Below are 13,378 nucleotides of genomic sequence, written 5' to 3'. Positions count from 1 at the left end.
GGTGGTGTCCCCACTGCTGTGGTTCCAGTGTTCTGCCCTGTTTGTTTTGTGTTGCTGCAACAGAGCACCTGAGACTGGATTCATGTATCAAGGGCAGAGACTTAGTGCTTAGAGTTCTGCAGGGTGGGAAGTCCCAGACTGAGGGCCAGCATGTGGCAAGTGCCCTTGCTGCTGCATCCCCCCATGGCAGACAGGCAGAGAGGGAAAGCCACAGTCCCTTTGTAATCAGCGTTCCTGAAGGGGGAGCCCTCGCGACCTAAACACCTCCCATTAGGCCCTGTTGCCTTGGAGATTCAATTTTCAGCACTTGCTTTTTGGGAGACACATTCAAACCATAGCAGGGGGGTGCCTTCCACATAAGTAGATTTTTCTGATGTAAACTGGGCTTCAAACGGTGGCTGTGGTTTAGAGACAAGCTCAGTGGACTTGCAGTAAGAGCGGGCTGAAGCCTAGACCCTGGTGTGTCGTCCTTTTGTGGCCCAAATGCTTGATCTGGTCTCTTTTTCCTCCTCTGGGACTTGGACATATGGTTGTAATGAGATGACCTGGGCAGAATACTTTGTACCAGCAAGTGCCATGTGACCGAGAGGTGTTGGTATTGGCAAAGGATAGGACTAGAAGTGACCCTGGGAGCGCAGCTCCTGAGCATGTGTGCTGGTGGTTGGCTTGGCTTGGCTGTGTTCTCTGGGGAGGGTTTGTCCTGGCACCAGCTCAGTCAGGTCCCCCGGGACAGTGGATCTAGGTCCAAGGTGGTCTGATTATCTCAACTACCCGAGCTTGTTTCTCTGATACACAAGGGAATAGAAGACACACCAAGGACGAGGAAGCACGTCTTTCAAGAGTTCTCCCATCCCACCTACTTTTATTGTTGCATATTTGGGGGGCTATGTCTGCCAGATATTATACTGAACTCATTTTTATTTATTTGAAATTCAGAGTGACATAGAGAGAGAAGGAGAATCAGAGAGAGAGAGAGAGAGAGAGAGAGAGAGAGAGAGAAAGAGATCTTCCATCTGCTGGTTTACTCCCCAATTGGCCACAACAGCTGGAGCTGAGCTGATCCAAAGCCAGGATCCAGGAACTTCTTCCAGGTCTCCCATGTGGGTGCAGGGCCCAAGGATTTGGGCCATCTTTTACTGCCCTCCCAGGCCACAGCAGAGAGCTGGATTGGAAGTGGAGCAGCCGGGACTCAAATGGGTGCCCATATGGGATGCCGGCACTGCAGGCGGCAGCTTTACCTGCTACACCACAGCCCCGGCCCCCTGAACTCATTTTTTAAAACCCGAGTGTATATATTTGTTTCTGCCAGTTCAGGGCTTAATTTCTCATGCAAATAGAATTTGATACATGTTGTGTAGTCCTGGGGTGAGCCTTGATGCTGGGTCCACCCCTGCAGATTGGGGTTGCCTGGCCTTCTCTTCCTGACCTTGTCCTGCAGTGGCATTACCACGGGGAAGGGGGGGCACAGATACTACCACCTTTCCTTCGCTCACCCTCCCTCACAGGGAGTGGTGTGTCGTGGAGGGAGGCCCGCAGGGATGAAGGCAGAAGGCGGGTTTAAGGGAGGGTGTTACCAGCTGCCTCTGTCTGCCTTCCTTCCTAGGTGCTTCAGTGAAGAATCTTGCGTGTCCATCCCCGAGGTGGAGGGCTACGTGGTGGTCCTGCAGCCCGACGCCCCCCAGATCCTGCTGAGTGGCACCACTCACTTCGCTCGCCCAGCTGCGGACTTCGAGGGACCCGAGGGGGTCCCTTTGTTCCCTGATCTTCAAATCACTTGCTCCATTTCTCACCAGGTGGAGGCCAAAAAGGATGAAAGTTGGCAGGGCACAGGTGAGGATGAGTGAGGACGACTCCAGGGCGTGACGTCATCCGAAGAAGGGGCCAAGGTCTGGAACCAGAACGAGGGAGAACAGCTGGGGCTGGAGGTGGAGACTGGCCTCACTCTGTGTGTGCAGGGCGGGAGAGCCAGTGGGAGGTCTGTGCATGAAAGGAACCAGTCACGCAATGATGTGCTTGCTAATGCTGCCAACGTCCCTTAAGGAATGACCCTAGGAGGGGAGGAAAAGTGGCCAGCAGGTGGCGGCCGGGTCTCGGTGGGCCCAGCTCTGACCCAGACCCTGTCTCTCTCCCGACCCCAGTGACAGACACGCGGATGTCGGATGAGATCGTGCACAACCTGGACGGCTGTGAAGTGTCCCTGGTGGGGGATGACCTGGACCCCGAGCGCGAAAGCCTGCTCTTGGACGTGGCATCCTTGCAGCAGCGAGGGCTGGAGCTCACCAACACGTCTGCCTACCTCACCATCGCTGGTCCGTGGCGCCCCAGAGCCTGTCTTCCTTTCTCGCATGTGCCCCTCCCCCGATTAAGCTCTGCAGAACTCAGAACCTGCAGGCCCAGGGGTGTGGCCAAGCACATCTGGTACCTTCCCAGCTTGCAGATTGCCTGCTGGGGTGTAGGCAGGGCCTGGCTCTCCTCCGCTGCTGGCTGCCTTCCGTTTCCCTTCTCATCCCTCTCATCCCTTGGCTCAGTGTCCTATCACTGCGCATCATCTCCCTCTTGCATCTCACTCATCTCAGGCAGACAACACAGCGTTAAGGGACCTGCTCATGTCTCTCTCCTTTTAAATCTTTCTTTATTTATTTGGAAGGCAGAGAGAGAGAGAGAGAGACAGAGGGAGAGAGCTCCCACCTGCTGGTTTACTCCCGAAATGGTCCCAATAGTCAGGGCAGGGCCAGGCTGAAGCCAGGAGCCAGGAGCTTCTTCACGGTCTCCCATGAGGGTGGCTGGCTGGAGCCCAAGCTCCTGGGCCATCCTCCACCGCTTTTCCCAGGCCAGTATCAGAGAGCTGGATCAAGAGGGGAGTAGTTGGGATACAAGCCAGAGCCAGCACCCGTATGGGATGCCGGCGACGCAGGCAGCTGCTTTACCCACTACCCCACAACGTGCCTGTGATACTTACAATGCTTATTGGGGTTTTTTGATCCTCCCTTTTGGGAACACAAGTTATTTAAAAATATTGTTGGGGGCCGGCGCCGCGGCTCACTTGGCTAATCGTCCGCCTGTGGCGCCGGTAACCCCGGGTTCTAGTCCCGGTTGGGGCGCCGGGTTCTGTTCCCGTTGCTCCTCTTCCAGTCCAGCTCTCTGCTGTGGCCCGGGAAGGCAGTGGAGGATGGCCCAAGTGCTTGGGCCCTGCACCCGCATGGGAGACCAGGAGGAAACACCTGGCTCCTGGCTTCAGATTGGCACAGTGTGCCGGCCGTAGCGGCCATTTGGGGGGGTGAACTAACGGAAGGAAGACCTTTCTCTCTGTCTCTCTCTCACTAACTCTGCCTGTCAAAAAAAATATATTGTTAGGGATTCAACTTGGAAAGAAAAAATTCATACCCCTCCTCTCTTAAGGAATATTTATTAACATTGATTGATTGGTTTATATTATTCAAAAGATAGAGACACAGGGGAAGAAAGAGAGAGAGAGAGAGAGAAGCAGAGATCTTCCATCCACCAGGACTGGGCCAGGCTGGAGCCAGGAGCCTAGAACTCAGTCTGGGTCTCCCAAGTGTGTGTGGCAGGGACCCAAGCACTCTTGCTTCCCAGAGTGTGCAAGAGCAGGAAGCTGGACTGGAAGCCCAGTAGCTGGGACTTGAGCCAGGCGCTCTGATAAAGGATTCCTGTGTCCCGAATGGTAATTTAACCCCACACCCAATGCCTGCTCCTTGTGAGCTATTTGAAAAGCCATTATCTTATTTTTTTAAGGTTTATTTATTTGAATGGCAGAGAGACAAGAGAGAGAGGGAGAGACAGATAGAGATGCAAAGAGAGCTGTCTTCCATCCTCTGATTCACTCCCCAAATGGCTGTAAGAGCTAGGGCTGGGACAGGCTGAAGCCAAAGCCTAGAACTCCATCTGGGTCTCCCACATGGGTGCAGGGGCTTAAGGACTTGGGCCATCTTTTCCTGGGAGAGGGACCCACCTTCTTGAGCATCGCCTGCTACCTCCCAGGGTCCACATTAGCAGGAAACTGGACTTAGAGGAGGAGCCAGGACTTGAACCAGGCACTCTGATGTGGGATGCAGGTGTCCTGAGCAGCATCTTAACCATGGTGCCAAGCGCCTGCCTCCAGTGCTCATGTCTCAGTGCAGAGTAGAGAGTGAGGGTTGGGTGGCTCCCAGAGGAAGCCGTCCTCCCAGAGGGGAAATGGGAGGAGATGGGTGTGAGTGTTCCCTCCTCTCCCCAGCCCCTGCCAGGGCCTCACCAAAGCTCTAGCTCCCCACCCCGCTGCTTCCCGCCAGTCTGGCAGAATGTCTTTCTTTCCATTTCTGCCTACAAGTCGCAAAGCTATTAGAGGGCTGAGCAGGACCCAGAAGCTCACCCTCCATCCCAGTCCATCAGTGAGCAGCAGGCCTTGCGGGGAGCTAGGATCACGTCCCCACTGCGGGATGGGGCTGTCCCATTCTACGGCTTGGTCGGCTGGGGGAGCCGGGGAAAGAGGGTCCCTGCGCTGAGCCACCTCCCCCTCCCCAGGGGTGGAGAGCATCACTGTGTACGAGGAGATCCTGCGGCAGGCCCGGTACCGGCTGCGACACGGAGCTGCCCTCTACGCCAGGAAGTTCCGGCTTTCCTGCTCCGAGATGAACGGCCGCTACTCCAGCAATGAGTTCATCGTGGAGGTACGTGGACAGCCTCTCTCCTTCGTGGTTACCCATCCTTGGAGAGGTGCAGGGGGCCTGATAGCTGCTGGGCAGATGGAAGACCCCGTGACCTGGCACTAGGGGGAGGACAGGAGGCCACGCGGGCAGGAGTTACAGGAGGAGCTGGGCTCCAGAGGGGTGAGGCGTGGCCGGGGGAGAGGCGGATGTGTCCACGGAGCCCTCCCTCTGTCCAGGTCAACGTCCTGCACAGCATGAACCGTGTTGCCCACCCCAGCCACGTGCTCAGCTCCCAGCAGTTCCTGCACCGTGGTCACCAGCCTCCCCCTGAGATGGCTGGACACAGCCTGGCCAGCTCCCACCGGAACTCCAGTAAGTAAGGCTGGGTGGGCCAGACAGGAAGGGAAGGTGGCAGGTGAGGGGCCTGGGTGCAGGTCCTCCCCTCCTTTGCTCGCCCCGCCCCTACCCCAGGATGGAATTACTCAGGGCGGGGCCTTGTGGTTTGTGATCTCCAGCTCGGCTAGCTACCCAGCCCATATCACTATGACATGTGTAGTTATGTGCCGTCTGCAGAGGGTATTTCTATAACAAAATATGCAAAGTGTTCTCTCCAGGGCGAAGCAGCTGTGTTCCCTGGCCATGCTTCTTTATTCAGTGCTGCCATTTTATTTAGTTAGCTTTTAAATTGCATTTTTAAAAAAAAGATTTATTTTATTTATTTGAAAGCCAGAGTGACAGAGGGAGGGAGAGACAGAGGAAGAACAAAAGAGAGAGAGTGAGAGATCTTCTGTCCACTGGTTCACTCCCCAAATGGTCACAACAGCCAGTGCTGGGTTGGGCTGAAGCTGGGATGCTGGAACTTCACCCGGGTCTCCCATTTGGGCAGCAGGTGCCCATGCACTTGGGCCATCTTCTGCTGCTTTCCCAGGTACGGTACCAGGAGGCTGGGTTGGAAGTGGAGCAGCTGGGACTCGAACCATTGCTCCAATATAGGATGCTAGTGTTGTAGGCAGCGGCTTAACCTGTTATGCCACAATGTTGGCTCTGCAATTTTAATTTTTCTCAATTGACAATTGCTTAATTGTAGCAAAATTGGAAAATGCAAGTATAAGAAGGAAATTCAGCCATGATTCCAGAGGAGAGCACAGTTACTATGGTATATGTTCCTCTCATTTTTCTATGCTTATTTTTTTTCTGTTTACAAAGTTGGAATCAAACTGTTTTAGAACCTGCTGTTTACACTTGGCATTATAAAACAAATCCCGCACATTATTAAAAACTGCCAAGTGATGTTGATGTTGTTGAAGGTGATTTTTGGACTCCCTTTACAGAGGGTTTTTTTTTTTTTTTTTTTGGACAGGCAGAGTTAGACAGTGAGACAGAGAGAGACAGAGAGAAAGGTCTTCCTTCTGTTGGTTCACCCCATAAATGGCCCCTACGGCCGGCATGCTGCGCTGATCCGAAGGCAGGAGCCAGGTGCTTCCTCCTGGTCTCCCACGCGGGTGCAGGCGCCCAAGCAGTTGGGCCATCCTCCACTGCATTCCCGGGCCACAGCAGAGAGCTGGACTGGAAGAGGAGCAACCAGGACAGAATCCGGCACCCCAACCGGGACTAGAACCCGGGGTTACCGGCGCCACAGGCGGAGGATTAGCCAAGTGAGCCACGGCACCGGCCCTACAGAATTGTTTTTGAAGCCAACTTATGCGGCATTAATTTTTGTAACTTTTTAGACACACGTTCCTTTTGGCTCAGTTCAGTATTACCCAACTTCCTCATCCACTTTTGTAAGACTTGGCTCTGGATATCATTTTAAGTTCAAAAACATCAAGCCCATTCTCAAAGCCTGTGCATTTGTCACGATTGGAAAAAGCCAAAAGCTTGTGTCACAATTCCCTGAGTTCCGTGAGTGCTTTTTTGGAAGAAGTTCATGGCCACCAAACGCTGCTGTGAAAACATGGCCCCAGTTCTTGCAAGTAATGGTCATAAAAACTAACCCCATGAGCTCTTGTGTGCCAGGCACGGTTCAAACCCCAGGGTTTACACACAACAGATGAAATAGGCCCTGGAATTAGCCCCTGTGAATGCAAGGGAGTGGAGGCACAGAGAGGTCAAGTACCCTCCCCAAGATCACACAGCTGGAAAGAGCTGCTGCCAGGACTCAGATCCAGGCAGCCTATGCCAGAGCCTGCACCCTCACGTTGGTCCTCTGTGTCCTCTATGTTGGCTGACTTCTAAATTTTTAAGTTGGTCTGTCTTCATTTTAAAAAATGATTTATTTATTTATTTGAGAGGTAGAGTTACAGACAGAGAGAGGAAGAGACAGAGAGAGAGGTCTTCCATCCGCTGGTTCACTCTTCACTCCCATAGATGGACACAATGGCTGGAGCTGAGCTGATCTGAAGTCAGGATCCTGGAGCTTCCTCCAGGTCTCCCACGTGGGTGCAGGGGCCCAAGCACTTGGGCCATCTTCTACTGCTTTCCCAGGCCATAGCAGAGAGCTGGATTGGATGTGGAGCAGCCGGGACTAGAACTGGTGCCCATATGGGATGCTGGCACTGAAGGCTGGGGCTTTAACCTACTGCACCACAGCGTCGGCCCCTGCCAGTCAGATGAGACTCCTGGTGGATCCAGATGCTGCTGGGCCTGCTCAGTCCAATTTTTTTTTTGGTTTGAGGCTCCAGGTGATGAAGTCCTTGTTCTAACTGCCCCAGAGCTTCCTCCCCTCAGTGTCCGCTGCCCCCTGCCCCGAGTGGTGGTAGGTGATGCCTCCACCGCCACCACCCACTGTCCTCCCTTCGCCTCCCCGCAGTGAGGCCCGGCTTCCCCCGAGACGTGAACAGACAGCAGCAGCCTGCCTTTGCGCCTTCCTCCCTTTGGGCTTGAGTAGGCGCAAAGGCCACGGGTTTCCTGAGGGCACTGGAGATGAACATCACCTGGGCACTGACTCCTCAAGGTGTCCCGCCCTTTCGCCTCCTACCTCTCAGAGTCGTGTTGCAGAGCAGGGTTTCACAATATCGCACTACTCTGAGCGTGCAGAAGTATAAGGACGCAGTCTGCGTCAGCAGGTCTGAGGCTCATGGCTCCGCGCTCCCGAGTGCACCAGCAACCAAACACTGGTGTGAGTTAAGACAGCCAGGGTTTCCCGGTACGCGTAGTGGTAGAGCCTGGATATGGCTGGCTGCAAGGGATTTGGGATGGGTATGACAGAGAATGAGAATTTGGGAGTGGGGGTATGTGGGTGGCAAGGGGTATTTATGTTGAGGGAGAATAAGATTGTCTGAGAAGGAAGAGACGAGATGACCAAGATATTATGTATCTCATCAACCCAAACTTCGATGCAGACACAATCACCAGGAAGCCTTCCTAAGCTCTTGGTGTCTGAGTGCCACCCACCCCAATGGAATCAGACTGGGGTGGGAGCAGGCATCACGGTGTGATCTCAGTGGGCACCAGTGCTTCCTGCTTTGTTTCCTACAATTACCTGAAGCTTTGCAGAAAGACATCAAAGCGGGGCCGGCGCTGTGGCGTAGTGGGTAAAGCCACCACCGCCTGCAGTGTTGGTGTCCCATGTGGGTGCCAGTTCCAGCCCTGGATGTTCCTCTTCTGGTCCAGCTCCCTGCTAATGTGCCTGGGAAAGCAGCAGAAGATGGCCCCAGTCCTTGGGCCCCTGCACCCACATGGGAGACCCAGAAGAAGCTTGGGGCTCCTGCTTTGGATCGTCTTGGCTCTGGCTGTTGCAGCCGTTTGGGGAGTGAACCATGGGTTGGAAGATCTCTCTCTTTCTGTCCCTCTGTCCCATCTGCTGGTTCACTCCCCAAATGGTCACAATGGCCAGAGCTGGGCCGATCTGAAGCCAGGAGCCAGGAGCTTCTTCTGGGTCTCCCACGTGGGTGCAGGGGCCTAAGCACTTGGGCCATCTTCTGCTGCTTTCCCAGGCACATTAGCAGGGAACTGGATCGGAAGAGGAGCAGCCAGGACTGGAACCGGTGCCCATGTGGGATGCCAGCACCGCAGGCGGCAGCTTTACCCACTATGCCATAGTGCCGAGGGTGGGCCAGAATTTTGACTTTGAGCCTCCTGGTAGCTGAAGCAAAGGAAACTAAAGCAGTTATGGAAGTCCTGTGATAGGAGCCAGCTGGTCTTTCAAGAGAAGCCCTGGGACCAAGTGCAGAAGTGTCTGCTGGCACTACGTGGGGCTGTGGCCAGTGCCTGTGACAGCATCCTAACAATCTTGTGGGCCACTCGCTAAGATTCCCCCTGAGCACTGGCTGCAGAACACTCAGGCCAGAATTAACTGCCGAGCCCAACACAGACAGGTTCATTGCTCTGCTTCATCTCTTGATTATTTTTATTTATTGCCAATTAAAAAACCCTCCCAACCCTCTTTGGCCTCCTGGCTCATCTTAAACTAATCTGCCAGAGCTGTTGGTCTGTGGATGGCGTCTGCCTTTCGTTTTTCTTGTGGCCACTTCTTTTTCCTGGCAGTCAACCTGTCATTTCCTTCACCAGGCCAGGGGCTCAAAGGGGCAAATGCATTTCATTAAGGCACAAACCAGAGACTGGCTCCTTAGCGCTGTACCTGGAGAGCGGGGCGCGGGGTATGCCTGCTTGTAGAACCTGGGCTTAGCCAGAGGGGCAGGCAGTGGGGGGAGTCGCCCTCCCGTGGGTCATGTCCAGCGCCTCGGAGACTGGGAGGGATCTGTCCCCTTCTCCCGCCTTCTCCTGTCCCCAGGCAGTTGAGAAATGCTGGTGCTACTGGGCCCATCTTGGCTTCAGAGCCAGTGCCCAGGGATCCTACCCGCCCTGCTCCCACAGAGTCCACTCTGATTGGCTAGTGGCCCCCCGTGGGCTGTGGATCAGGTCAGGATGTGGACCAGCTTGGCAGAGAGCTGCCAGAGGGCTGTTTCAGGGAGTGTGCAGCGGGCAGGCCTGCCCGGGCAGGGCGCTCTCCACACACCTGCTTGACCTTGGAACGTGCGGCAGTGTGAGTGTGCTGGCTGTGGTGAGAAGGGGTCTTCAGCAGGGTGCAGGGGGCTCCCGTGCTGTCTGTTTCTCTCTTGGCATGTGTGTCTCAGGCTGGAGGTAAATTTGGGTCTGGGCTGGAACTGTGTGCGTGTGTTGCTCTCTGAGTGTGTGTGGTGGGGGGCACGTACACATGGACTAGTGCCTCAGCACCAGCACTGCCCACTTGCACATACCAGCGACGGGCAGGGCTGTGCCCTCATGTGGGGTGCAGTGACCCAGCTGCCTGCGAGGGCCCTGGGCCTGGGTGTGCTTGTGTGGGGTCACCTGCTATCCCTGGGGCTGTGGGCTCTCTCGCTTTGCTTCCTCTGGCCTCTCCGAGTGCTGTATGTGTGCGTGCAGATGGGCAGGGCTGGGCTCACGGCTGCTTGCTCTGCGGCCCTCACTGCCCACGTCTGCGGTGTTTATGTCCTCCTTCAGGGCCTTGCCTGGGCTGCTCAGCTGGTGGGGAGCTGGGTGAGTCTGCACCTAAGGCTCTTCTGTGCCTTGCTGGAGACCCTCAGACGCATTCCTTTCCGACCACCGTGTGAGCAGGTTGCCTGGGGGCTGGTGCGTGCAGTCATGTGGGCTGGCGGAGGCCTGGGGCAGGTGTGGGGTGTGGCCACCTGTGTCCAGCTGTGCACCCGCACGCTCTTCCTGGGCACATGCCTGTGCCTGCACACCTGCCTTGCCGCCGTCAGCTCTAAGATCCATGTGAGAGTGCACACCCCTCTCCGTTTCTCCCTGCGTTTCGGGGCCTGTGCGCCCCTGACTCTGGGCCTGAAAGTGAGGCTGCCAGACTGGAGGCAGGGGAGGGCCCAGAGGGAGGAGCCAGAGCCACCCCAGGGGGCGACTTGGGAGGAGCAGAAGCCCCGGAAGCCCAGGCGCCCCAAGCCCACCAGGAGAAGGCAGGTGTCACCGAGCAGGCCAGGTGGTAAGTGAGCGGAGGCTGCTCCTTGCCCCTCGGGCCTGCCCCAGCCTTGAGGGCCAGCACCTTCTTCCTGCAGCCAGGCCGGCCTTGGAGTCTGTGTCTCCTGGAACACCAGGCAGTTCCTCCCTGGTGGCTGCCCTGCTCCTGTTCCTGCCCCTGCTGGGCCCTGGACACCTCTTTCCTAGCCCGAGCGGTCCTTGGGGAGGGCACAGGCTGACTGACACGGCAAGCCCAGTCCTTGTCCTCTGTGGGCGGAGATACGTGCCATGGCAGCAGCGCTGGGCTGGGAGGCTCCCTCCACCCCGCTTGGCCCCTGCATCATCTTTCTGTTCTCCCTGCCCTGCTCCGTGGGCTGTTTCCTTTCCAGCTTTTCAGCCCACTCCCCTCTTCTGGGCCCCTGTGGACGCCGTGCCCTCTTACTCTGGGAGAGTGCCCCCTCCCCATCCTCCCTGAGTGCCAGTTTCCCCGGGAGAGCCTGGCCCTGCTCTGCTCAGTGCCCGCTGTCCCCACAGTGGTCCCAAGCGCTGCGACCCTCATCATCGTGGTGTGCGTCGGCTTCTTGGTGCTCATGGTCGTCCTGGGCCTTGTCCGCATCCACTCCCTTCACCGCCGCGTGTCAGGGACTGGTGGGTCCCCGGGCGCCTCCAGTGACCCCAAGGACCCCGACCTCTTCTGGGATGACTCCGCCCTGACCATCATCGTGAACCCCATGGAGGTGAGTGCCCTGGGGAACTGCACAGGCCCTGCAGAGATTTAAGCAAGGCCGGCCTCAGTCTCGTGGCTGGGCTGCAGGGAGCAGGGAGGAGAAAGCTCAGCCTGGGGGTGGGGGTGGACAGTGGGGAGGGATTTGCGGCCCATGCCGGGGTGGCCCTAAAGGAGAGGGCGTGGTGTGTGGGCGCCGATGCCCTGCTTTCTGGTGCCACAGTCCTACCAGAGTCGCCAGGCCGGTGTGGCAGGGGCTGCCGGCGGCGGCCAGCAGGAGGACGAGGACAGCAGTGACTCGGAGGCAGCCGACTCGCCCAGCAGCGACGAGAGACGCATCATTGAGAGCCCCCCGCACCGCTACTGAGGCCCACACCCGTCCCCAGACACAGAGAGAGCTACGCCTGGGGGAGGCAGACCCCCTGGACAAGGGAGCGGGGCGTTCTGAGACAGAGGGACCCGGAGGCTGCCAGCTGTGCAGGTGGAGCCTGCACAGATCCCCGCGGGGCCCCCTACACCGCCTACCCCACCCCAGCCCACCTCCTGCCCTGGCCTCTGGGTCCCCTTTCCCCTGTGGCTGCCAGGGCAGGCTGCACTGGAGAGATGGCTGGAGACCTCTTCTGCACGGCGACCCCGTGCCGCGGCCGCTGTCCCCTTGGCTCACCTGTGTCTCTGGGCCCATCCCAGTCCTGCCACGCACTGTCTTGGGGGTGGCACGGTCTTGGGGGTGACAGTAGCTGTGGCTGGGGCCAGGGTGGGATGGCAGCAATCCCTCTGGGTCCCCTTCTCTAATCTCTCCTGTCCCCTGGAGCCTCCCTGGGCTCCCTCACTTCTCCGAGAGTCCCCCTCGCTCTCCTTCCATTTCCGTCTGGGGATCCCTGCTTCTCCTCTCCCCCACTTCCCTTCCCTTTTTGCCCTCTTTCCTGTCCTGCCTTCACAGTCCTGAGCCCCTACAGCCTCCTCGCTTCCTCTGTGACCCGGCTGTGGCTGGGTTGTGGGGGTGGCCGAGGAGAGGGGCCTCGTGTGTATTATATATAATGTATATTTTTTCAATGTTGTCGTGAGCGCAGCTCCTGTGTTCCTGCGTGCAGCTCACAGCCTTGTGTGTGCGTGTGTGTGTGTGGCATTGTCATGTCCTGGGGTGGAGGTAGGGGGATGGGTGTGTGGGGGAGGGGACACACCCTGGGATTTTCAAATAAAACAACCAGAAAAAAGCTCCATGAGTTGTCTCCTGTCTGCTGATCCTGAGTGGGTGCGGGTGGCAGGGGACATTCAGGCCTCTGGGCAGGACTGGGAGGAGGGGACAAGAGTGGTTGTCTTTGGTGCCCTGCCCAGGTAAACCTCAGGACCGCAGGCCCCTGGGACAATCAGTTGGGGGCACAGGGCCCCACTGCCTTCTTCCTTTGAGAAACCCGTGGAAAAAAAATATGCAATGCAGGGAGTGCTCTGGGTGTCTGGGCAGATGCCCAGTGCTTTGTGGCATTCATCGCCAGCCCCTCCCATTGGACCTGGAGCACTGCCCCTGGGGCCCAAGGGCTACCAGCGTCCTGTTCATAACAAAAGGACTGGCGGTTGCCCCATGGCTGGCTGACCTCCGTCAGCATCCTCGGCGCTCAGGCCTGGGGGACTTCTGCTTTGTCCACGTGTCATAGCTGCAGAGACGGAGCCCTCCCCACGCTTTCCCAGCAGCCAGGTCGCCCTTCCGCAGCCTTGTGTGCTGTGGTTCGGTGGCCCAGGTCTGCCGTGGCTCTGGGGGTTGCAGGGCAGTAAGCGGAAGGGGTTGTTTCAGAAGCGTGAGCTGCGAGGGGGAGCATCCTCCTCTGGTGCTGTCCCCGCCCCAGGAAGTGTCAAGCTTATTTACTTTTTATTTCATTTTATTTGGAAGGCAGAGAGATAGGGGAGAGAGCTTCCATCCACTGGTTCACTTCTCAAGTGCCAACCACCGGGAGGGCTGGGCCAGGTCAAAGCTGGGAGCCAGGATTCCATCAGGATCTCAAGTACTTGAACAATCACCTGCTGCCTCCCAGGGAGTGTATGAGCAGGGAGCTGGATCAGATGTGGAGCGGCGGGGACTCTGATGTGAGAGGCAGGTGTGGAG

At 57.1% G+C, this 13,378-nt stretch overlaps 1 protein-coding gene across 2 annotated transcripts in view; it reads left to right on the top strand.

The window, feature by feature from the left end:
• Window positions 1-12,500, top strand: part of CLSTN3 (calsyntenin 3) — a 31,873-nt gene extending 19,373 nt beyond the window's left edge. For both annotated transcript variants that reach the window (XM_008259773.5, XM_002712751.6), the window contains exons 13-18: window positions 1,604-1,830; window positions 2,139-2,309; window positions 4,522-4,667; window positions 4,883-5,018; window positions 11,091-11,293; window positions 11,504-12,500. In XM_008259773.5, coding sequence (XP_008257995.3) covers window positions 1,604-1,830; window positions 2,139-2,309; window positions 4,522-4,667; window positions 4,883-5,018; window positions 11,091-11,293; window positions 11,504-11,647 — 1,027 coding nt within the window. In that variant the 3' untranslated portion in view covers window positions 11,648-12,500. The remainder of the gene's footprint in view (window positions 1-1,603; window positions 1,831-2,138; window positions 2,310-4,521; window positions 4,668-4,882; window positions 5,019-11,090; window positions 11,294-11,503) is intronic.
• Window positions 12,501-13,378: the final 878 nt, after the last annotated feature.

This window comes from Oryctolagus cuniculus, chromosome 9 (genome assembly GCF_051225735.1).
Source record: "Oryctolagus cuniculus isolate XC-2025 breed Fujian yellow rabbit chromosome 9, ASM5122573v1, whole genome shotgun sequence".
Classification (NCBI taxonomy): domain Eukaryota; kingdom Metazoa; phylum Chordata; class Mammalia; order Lagomorpha; family Leporidae; genus Oryctolagus; species Oryctolagus cuniculus.
The sequence above is the reverse complement of the archived record's forward strand: the minus strand, read 5'-3'. Positions and strand labels throughout refer to the sequence as shown.